We start from the raw sequence: 10,618 nt of genomic DNA on the forward strand, positions 1-10,618 counted from the left end.
AACTTGTAGCGTTACGTACTGTGAGGTACAATGTATTGTTTTTTACCAAAATATATTATTTTAATGTTCTTTTCATTGTTGCAGGTTTTTGTTTTTTGCATGGATGCTCACTGAACAGAAAACTGCCACAATATATATATATATGATTTTACATGTAAGAAAGTTTTAAAAATGGACATGCAAATGTGAATTTTCTGTTTACATGTAACACTGATACAAAAATAAATTTACTGAATACATGCAAATGTGCATATCTTTTTCTGTGTACTACAGTACTGTACAGTATTGAATAGTAGAACAAAAATGAAAAATGCCATGGTGAAAAAACATCTAAACATTTTGACCAGTATGGCTCACATGATGACAAAACTTTTAATTTTGGTGGCATTGGCCAATTTACTGGCACAATAACTAGGTTTTGAAGCATGAATTAAATGTTTTGAGTGAGATACTACATTTTGCAGACATGCAATAGAGTTGTCATGTCCCGTAAAACAGTTGTTACAAATGCACTTACAGTTTAGAGAATGTTAAGCCTGTTTAAAAAAGAGCCAAAGCAATGAGAAAAACGGTAAAATACAACATCTTTTTTTTTATTATTATTTTGTACAAAGTTTAAGTTTGGAGTGAAATTGAGTAAGAATGGTGATAAATAAGAGTTTATAATTTTTTTTAGCAATTTTATGTTATTTTCTATATTAAATTGTAGGATATATCGGCATTGTATCTGCCTATCAGCCACCCTGCTCTATGAATATCGGCATCAGCCATAAAAAAAAAAACATATCGGTCGATCATTACTCATAGTAAATGACAATGGGACTGCCATATTGAGTTCACATGACCAGCTAAATACATTGATTTTAATACCAATCACAAACACATATTTACAAGATTGCATGACTTACGGTCAGTGAGGCTTGCGATCCCAGCGAGAGTGGTGATAGGAACATGAGGCATATCCCCATTCATGCTGAAGAAGGGCAGGGAGCTCTCGTGGATGCACAGGTCGCTCAGTGTCACTGCTCACTGATCCGCCTTTACATCTTTTGCTGCGAAAGTGAAAATAGGACACACAATGACATCATCAGCATCATCTGCTTTAGAATCATGCATGAGACACGACCAATGTGATAACATTTCTGATATATGGGAATAATAACACACTATTACAATTAAGAAGCTTTTATAATTCAATCGATTTTTTTTTAGAGACCAGAATCATTTACAATCAAACGGTTTGACTGGAGTAACAACTACATGCTTGAATTGCTCAACAAAGCTGAAAGGTGCCAACTACTGTTTAGTAATAGTTCAATTTGCATATGTCCTTGCAATACAAGACTTTGACACCATAAAAGTGTCAACTCGGCATAACCAGTAACAAATAGATGTTTATGTTTTGTTCAGTGCTAAGTGACAAAAAATACACTGACGGCCAAAAGTTTGGAACAATGTACAGATTTTGCTGTTTTGGAAGGAAATTGGTACTTTAATTCACCAAAATGGCATTCAACTGATCACAAAGTATAGTCAGGACATTACTGATGTATTACTGAAGTCATTTTGATAAAATCTAGCTCACTCCAACACCTTATCCTTGAGTAATCATGCTAAATTGCTAATTTGGTACTAGAAAATCACTTGCCATTATATCAAACACAAGCTATTTGGTTTGTTAAATGAAGCTTAACATTGTCTTTGTGTTTGTTTTAGAGTTGCCACATTATGCAATAGACTGGCATGTCTTAAGGAACATTTTAGGTATAAATAAAAATGGCAAAAAGGAACAGCTTTCTCTTGAAACTCGTCAGTCAATCATTGTTTTGAGGAATGAAGGCTATACAAGGCTAGAAATTGCAAAAAATACTGAAGATTTCATACAAAGGTGTACACTAAAGTCTTCAAAGACAAAGGAGAACTGGCTCTGGCAAGGACAGAAAGAGATGTGGAAGGTCCAGATACAACTAAACAAGAGGATAAGTGCATCAGAGTCTCTAGTTTGAGAAATAGACGGCTCACATGTCCTCAGCTGACAGCTTCATTGAATTATACCCGCTCAACACCAGTTGCATGTACAAGAGTAAAGAGAAGGCTCAGGGGTGCAGGCCTTATGGGAAGAATTGCAAAGAAAAAGCCACTTTTGAAACAGAAAAGCAAAAAGAAAAGGTTAGAGTGTTCAAAGAAACACTGACATTGGACAACATATAACTGGAAAAGAGTGTTATGGATCTTAACCTATTGAGCTTTTGTGGGATCAGCTAGACTGTAAGGTGCGTGAGAAGTGCCCGACAAGACCGCCACATCTATGGCAAGTGCTACAGGAAGTGTGGGGTGAAATGTGACCTGAGTATCTGGACAAACTGACAGCTAGAATTCCAAGGACCTGCAAAGATGTCACTGCTGCAGGAGAAGGATTTTTTGATGAGAACTCTTTGAAGTAGTTTAAGTTATGAAAATGTTTCAATTGTAATAGTAATTTTTCACATTACTAATGTCCTGACTATACATTGTGATCAGTTGAATGCCACTATGGTGAATAAAAGTACCAATTTCTTTCCATAAGAGCAAAATCTGTACATTATTCCAAATTTTTAGCTGCCAGTGTATATAACACATAAGCCTAAAAAACGAAATATTTTCTCCTAGTCTGAATCTAAACACTTATTGAAGACAACTGGAAAAGACAATCTGGAATGCGGAAGTTTTAAATAAAGTCCCTTGCCTCCCGAATATTAGGACTTATCTAATATTCACAATACCAGGCTTACATATTTTATCCTAAAGTGCCCAGTGAGCCATATACAGTTGAATGCAAAAGTTTTCCCCTTTTGTCCCATAAATTTACACACCCCTTTCCGAATTTATACAAATATAATTAAAAAAATATATTTAGTACTGCCTTTCAGAAGCTAGATAAGATATTTACATATATTCCCACACTAAAAAAAGAAAAGAAAAACAGTACAATTAATTAAATTGAGGAAAACTTTTCCACACAATTAAATTTTTACAACAAAAAAAGAATTTGTTTGAACTGACTTGTTCTAGCTGTACAAACTTAAATACATTTTGAAACCAACTGCTTATAGAGCTAAGCAGACAACCCGATCTCATGGAAAATCGTACATAATTTACGTCTTGGCTATTTCGTATGGTTTAGCATGATGTTGTTCGTATAAACTCGTATGACTTCAAGTGCAAATTCCCGGATGTCTAACGCGGAGCGAGTTCTGCAAACAAGGCGTTAAGGCCATACTTACCCCTTACCCAAACCCCTTATCTAAACCTAACCATTTAGTAGTGTGTGTAAACATGACAGGAAGCTGTCGTGTGTGACAGAAGTAATTGTCGTGTATTAGATGTCACGTAAACAATGTCCAGCGACGTCACTGGCTGTAGTGAAAGTTGTAGGAATTCAAATGAGTGCGAATTAGCCAAATTTAGAAAAGTTGTACGAATCCTGATGATTTTGCCTTGAGTGTGTTGAAGCAGCACTCAAATCAAACATCACTGAAGTAGTCCAAGTCTATCCTCAACCTAAGAACAATTGCCAATCTTCACCACAATGGTAACTCCAAAAACTCCAGACTAACAAACAATCCTTTGCTAATACCAATATAACACAACATTAAACATGTACAAATCTCTTCCTGTTCTTATCTTACTCAAAAATGCATGAAATAACAATTAGTTTCAACATTTGTTCACCCCATCAATTCCCCTGCAAAGTGTGCTGGGAAATGGAAATCCACTGCCCAGTTTCATCAATGCTACAAAAAGTATTAATTTAGTTCTATTTCAAATTAAGTAAAGTTCAATTTAATTAGGAAGAACATAATAAAGTCAAGGTAAGATAAAATGTTCTAGAATTGTGTTGCTTTAGTTTATTTTAATTAAGTAAACTGAACAACATGCAAAATAATCTACACAAATGATTCCCATGGTTGCTTTATTGTTTATCACTGAATGTTTGCACCTTTATCCTAAGTGTCAAAAGCTGGGTGTCAAACTGTAAACATCAGCCACTGTTAGAAAGAACTCCAATGCTGGGAAAACAAGAGCAAGGATTTATATATCTCGGTTATGTCAAATAGCTTCAAGGCAGTGCTAAATAGAAAACCAAATGCAATTATGATGATCTTTCTTATTTTTTGGATAAACATGATACAATGACAAAATTGCAGGTTCTTTGGGAGATGCATACATGCACTCAACTGTACATAAAACTTTCAGTTTTTATCCAAACTGAATATCATTAAAAGACGTACTGTGTGGTCAAAACTGCATGCACATCTGTTCATCAAATGGGCTTTATTTTGTAGTTGCCCCTCCCCCGACCCCCTTAGCTGCTACAACTGCTTCCACTCCACTAGGAAGGTTTCCTGTCATGCATTGAAGCAACACTTGTTGAACAACAGGGTCTTCCCCAGACTCTTGCAACAAATCTGGAAGAAACTGGAGTTTATCATCAGCTGTATTTCTGGGCTGATGAGCCAATCGCTGCCGGACCTCCACTAAACTACCAGAGCCTCTGCAGACTCCAAAATCCATTTCAAAACATAAAAACATGCAGCTGCTTGTGGACTTTATAATTGCATCTGGAAGCAGTACATTGGACAGAAACATTTTTAAATAACAATCTAAAGTTTGTTTATTCTTGTAAATTCCTGACAGAGAAAATCTGATGTTTCAGGTACAAATAGAGTATACATACAGTAGTGCTAGAAGCTTGCAGCACAATCCACAAATTCAACCGGTTGCTCTGCGCAGCTGTAATTTCATAACAAAAGTCTGAAAAAAAAAAAATTCAATTTGATTTATGCATCTTCAAATTATATACAAACCATAATCACAAAATAACGTTTCAGTATAGATCAAATATAGTATTAGACAAACCCATACATGATTGAGAGCATAAACTGCTATCAAGTTTGAACTATTTAACGTGGCTTGTTGAGCGTGTTACTGCGGAGACCTAGTGCGTGTGGAGGCTTCACATTATTCTCCGCAGCATCCACAACTTACCACATGCCCCACTGAGAGCAGGAACCACATTATAGGAACAATGAGGAAGTTAACCCAACATGACTCTACCCACCCTAGCAATCGGGCCAATTGGTTGCTTAGGAAGTCTGACTGGAGTACACCCTGGATTCGAAATTGCGACTCCAGGTGTGATAGTCAGCATCTTTACCATTGAGCAAACAGCAACTAAAGAGCAGAGTCAGCTAACCAGCATTCAACACTTATGCTAACTGTGTTGAGATAAACAGTTGTTGACATTGGTTTCTTTTTTAATCAATCATACTAAAAAAAAAATCCCTCATTCCGATTTTTGTACTTTACCTAGCCTATATATTACAGGTTAAGCATATATATTAAATTTAAGAGTTCTAAACTATTTATAGCAGAGTATATGTGAGAACCCATATAATTAATAAATCTTCACATTTCATACTGAATCCTTAAATTCTTCTAAAACAATTAACAGTAAACAAACTACCCCCTGCTTCACACATTAACTCTCAGTAATAAATGTTTCTAGAAATGCACAGCCATTTAAATCTGAAATATTAACTCATATTCCTTTCACATAGCCTGCAAACACCAGCTAGTAATGAATACTTGCATAATAATTCTGCCTAAACAGTATGACTGTGAGAGAATTACTGGAATTATAATCTGTTTTCTCTGATTAATTAAAAAGACTAGTTTGTTTACTGAATGCTAAATAAATGTTTGCTCTGAGATGTTTGTTTAAATGTTTCTGCCCTGAATAAAATGTGTCTATTGTGATTTGATGGCTAATAAGAGGATAAATTATAGGGATTTTTCTCATTTGAGTGTTGTTTCCTCTGAGATATGTTAATTAGATTTGTTTCACAAGAACAGTATTGTTTACTTTGATGGTCATTGAGGTTTGCACTAGCAATGGCTATTCTTGTATACAGTAAAACCAGTTTGCTTTAAGAGTGAGGTATTGTGTATAGATTGTGTAAGGTTTGCAATAAGAGCAGGGCATTGTTTAGTGTAACAGATGGTTCAGATTTGCTCCAAGAGAGGAATATTCTTTGCTCTGATGGACGGTCAATAGGATTTGCTCCTAGAGGAGAGTATTGTTTACTCTGATATGGTGGGCTTTGGAGCTGCAGGCCTGTATCACTCTATCGCTGGAGTTCGGGTTCAGCTGCACACCTGCATATCAAGATGAGCACCTGGTCCGGTTCATCCCGTCTAAATAGCCCGTTATGGCCTTTTGGTCGCTAGGCATCCGAACCGCGGATTTGCCTGCGGGCCCACACGGCGGATCGGCACCGAGCTAACGCATGCTAACACTGGGCGAGTGCTGAATAACACTGATAACCTTTGCGAAAGTCCAACGCACACCACCCGACACCGGGCAGCCCTGCACTGCCGCTCGGAACCAGCAAAACAGGTCCGGTGCGTTTACCTGATGCTCTGCTGCTGTTGAAAGGTGAAGGTGGAGGGGTTCGGGCTCGCTGTGTCCCTCTCACAACAATAATCCGGGTCGCACCGCTTCCTCTCACTGCAAACATGAAGACGGACGGGCGGAGCTCTTTTCTCTCGCCGGCGCTCGCGGAAGATCGCAGTTTACTCTGGAAGATTGCAGAAATGATTCGGTGCCGAAGGTCTGCTGCTGGACGCACATAAAAGAATCCACACAGACTCTCGCAGAACAAAATGCCGACCGGAAGCACTGCAGCAGGAATGACTCCCTCCACCGGCGCCGAACCAACCAGCAGCTACCCGCCGACTTCCGCTGCCTGCTCTCCTGCCCTTCCCTCCTTCTCCCATCCGCGGCTTCCCAGCCATCCCTTCTATCCTCTCCTCACCTCTTTCCATCAGCCTCCACTCTGCTTTCCATCCTTTCCTTTCTCTTTTCTCCTCCTCTCTCATCCCACCTCATTTACTCATTACTTTTCAAATACATCCTGTAATTCAAGCATCAGATAGTAGAGATTCGTTCATCGGGAATGTGTTTGTGGTTACATATGTGTAAATAATTCTGCATAAACGTCGTGGCAAAATATATATTTTTTATTTCTAAATAATTGTCAATCAACTGATTAACTCTTTAATAAGAAAACCAGAATATGTTAAATCGATCATGTTTCTTTAACTTTGATATGACACGAAGATTTGATATTAGTACTGATTCAGTGTTTTGTGATCAAACTGGTATATACGCGCAAATTTATAATTGCACAACATCGCCCCCTTGCAGTATGGAGGAGCAGGACTGCCAAAATACCAAATAAATATATCTTTAAATAAATGAAAAAAGTGTACATATAAATAAATACGTTCAAATTTGACATAAATTAATGTTGAAATGTTTCCTTATTTATGTATTATTTTATTTATTTGTTTCCATATTAATGTATTCCACATGTATTTACTTCCTAATTTATTGTTTTCTACTTATTCCATTTATTTATTTATAAATTCCTGTGTTCATATGGTAATGAAGGGGCCTGCTGTCCACTTCAGGCACAGCTATCGAGCTTGGAGTGCTACAGAGTGAAGCTTGGAGGCTACAGTGACATCTTGTGGTTGACAAAATGAAAGGCACAGATGGGTGTGTCCGTGCATTAAGAAATTATAAAATGTACCTGCGAGTAGAGAAAGTCAAAGAGGAAATTAATTGTCTGTATTGAATGAATGACTTATACTATTACTGTAAACTAGTAAAACTATTTATTTATTTATTTGGTATTTTGGCAGTCCTGGTCCTCCATATTGCAGTACCACTTTACTATAGGCTAATATTGAGTGGTTTTATCTGTATTGCACAGTTGGCTGTACATATACAAATTGTATGCTATTTTATAAAAGAGGAAAAGCTGCATGTTTATAATGCACACTGTATGAAATTAAACAAATTCAACATAATTTTTTAAAGGGATTGGTCACCCAAAAATTACAATTCTCCTATTAATTACTCACCCTCATGCCATCCCAGATGTGTATGAATTTCTTTTTTCTGCTGAACACAAATTGTATTTTTTTAGAAGAATATTTCAGTTCTGTTGGTTCATTCAATGCAAGTGAATGGTGGCCTGCACTTTGAAGGTCCAAAAAGCACATTAAGGCAGCATAGAATTAATCCATACCAGTGGTTAAATCTTTTTTACTATTTTGTCCACCTTTGACTAGCCCTGACCTGTAGGTGGTGATATACACAAAGAACGCAAATTGCTAAAAAAAGAAAAGAAGAAGAATGTGTAAGTGGAGATATATGGTAAAAAAAAGGATTTCAATATTGTTTCTCATCCACACCTACTGAAGACATGGATTTAACCACTGGAGTCCTATTGATTATTTTTCTGTTGCCTTCATGTGCTTTTTGGACTTTCACATTTTTGTTCAGGACCTACAGAGCTGAGATATTCTTCTAAAAATTATAGTGTGTATTCTGCAGAAGAAAGAAAATCGTACACATCTGGAATGGCAAGAGGGTGAGATCATTTTTACTTTTGGGTGAACTATATCAAATTAAAGCTTGCTTGTACAGATGTATTTCATTCTAGGTGAAAAGATCTTTAAGATACCTCCACAGTTAATCATAGCAAAGATGTTCCTTAGATTATTAGATTTTCTGATATTATGTCTGTCTATTTCAATATGGTGTCCCGGATTGTTGCAGGGACTTCATATAAATTGTAAATTAGAATTCACTGAAAGCAAGTGTGCTTCCATGAACTACATTATATATATATATATATACATGAATATGCGATTGTGTGTAGTAGAATTACACAATCAGCTATTCTTTACTAAAAGGATGTTTGTATATATACAGTGGGTACGGAAAGTATTCAGACCCCCTTAAATTTTTCACTCTTTGTTATATTGCAGCCATTTGCTAAAATCATTTAAGTTCATTTTTTTTCCTCATTATTGTACACACAGCACCCCATATTGACAGAAAAACACAGAATTGTTGACATTTTTGCACATTTATTAAAAAAGAAAAACTGAAATATCACATGGTCCTAAGTATTCAGACCCTTTGCTGTGACACTCATATATTTAACTCAGGTGCTGTCCATTTCTTCTGATCATCCTTGAGATGGTTCTACACCTTCAATTGAGTCCAGCTGTGATTGATTATACTGATTGGACTTGATTAGGAAAGCCACACACCTGTCTATATAATACCTTACAGCTCACAGTGCATGTCAGAGCAAATGAGAATCATGAGGTCAAAGGAACTGCCTGAAGAGCTCAGAGACAGAATTGTGGCAAGGCACAGATCTGGCCAAGGTTACAAAAAAAAAATTCTGCTGCCCTTAAGGTTCATAAGAGCACAGTGGTCTCCATAATCCTTAAATGGAAGACGTTTGGGACGACCAGAACCCTTCCTAGAGCTGGCCATCCGGCCAAACTGAGCTATCGGGGGAGAAGAGCCTTGGTGAGAGAGGTAAAGAACCCAAAGATCACTGTGGCTGAGCTCCAGAGATGCAGTCGGGAGATGGGAGAAAGTTGTAGTAAGTCAACCATCACTGCAGCCATCCACCAGTCGGGGCTTTATGGCAGAGTGGCCCTCAGTGCAAGACACATGAAAGCCCGCATGGAGTTTGCTAAAAAAAAAAAACACCTGAAGGACTCTAAGATGGTGATAAATAAGATTCTCTGGTCTGATGAGACCAAGATAGAACTTTTTGGCCTTAATTCTAAGCAGTATGTGTGGAGAAAACCAGGCACTGCTCATCACCTGTCCAATACAGTCTCAACAGTGAAGCATGGTGGTGGCAGCATCATGCTGTGGGAGTGTTTTTCAGCTGCAGGGACAGGACGACTGGTTGCAATCAAGGGAAAGATGAATGCGGCCAAGTACAGGGATACCCTGGACGAAAACCTTCTCCAGAGTGCTCTGGACCTCAGACTGGGAAGAAGGATCACCTTCCAACAAGACAATGACCCTAAGCACATCGCTAAAATAATGAAGGAGTGGCTTCACAACAACTCCGTGACTGTTCTTGAATGGCCCAGCCAGAGCCCTGACTTAAACCCAATTGAGCATCTCTGGAGAGACCTGAAAATGGCTGTCCACCAACGTTTACCATCCAACCTGACAGACACAGGATCTGCAAGGAGGAATGGCAGAGGATACCCAAATCCAGATGTGAAAAACTTGTTGCATCTTTCCCAAAAAGACTCATGGCTGTATTAGATCAAAAGGGTGCTTTTACTAAATACTGAACAAAGGGTCTGAATACTTGGGACCATGTGATATTTCAGTTTTTCTTTTTTAATAAATGTGCAAAAATGTCAACAATTCTGTGTTTTTCTGTCAATATGGGGTGCTGTGTGTACAATAATGAGGGAAAAAATGAACTTAAATGATTTTAGCAAATGGCTGCAATATAACAAAGAGTGAAACATTTAAGGGGGTCTGAATACGTTCCGTACCCACTGTACATACATTGATGTTTTTTGTTTCTGGCACCTTTCTGTGTAAATTCTAGTTACTGTTGTGTGTCAAAATCCCAGGATATCAGCAGTTACAGAAATACTCAAACCAGCCTGGCACCAACAATCATCCATGCAATTATCTAATCAGCCAATCATGTTGGCAGCAGTGCATACA

The 10,618-nt window shown here is 37.7% G+C and overlaps 1 protein-coding gene across 1 annotated transcript in view; it reads right to left on the reverse strand.

The window, feature by feature from the left end:
• Nucleotides 1-4,316, reverse strand: part of LOC127635988 (nipped-B-like protein B) — a 37,143-nt gene extending 32,827 nt beyond the window's left edge. Inside the window, 2 exon segments of the mRNA XM_052116330.1 lie at nucleotides 909-1,052; nucleotides 4,272-4,316. Coding sequence (XP_051972290.1) covers nucleotides 909-972 — 64 coding nt within the window. The 5' untranslated portion in view covers nucleotides 973-1,052; nucleotides 4,272-4,316.
• Between the last annotated feature and the right edge of the window lie 6,302 nt (nucleotides 4,317-10,618).

Source organism: Xyrauchen texanus, chromosome 43, assembly GCF_025860055.1.
Source record: "Xyrauchen texanus isolate HMW12.3.18 chromosome 43, RBS_HiC_50CHRs, whole genome shotgun sequence".
Classification (NCBI taxonomy): domain Eukaryota; kingdom Metazoa; phylum Chordata; class Actinopteri; order Cypriniformes; family Catostomidae; genus Xyrauchen; species Xyrauchen texanus.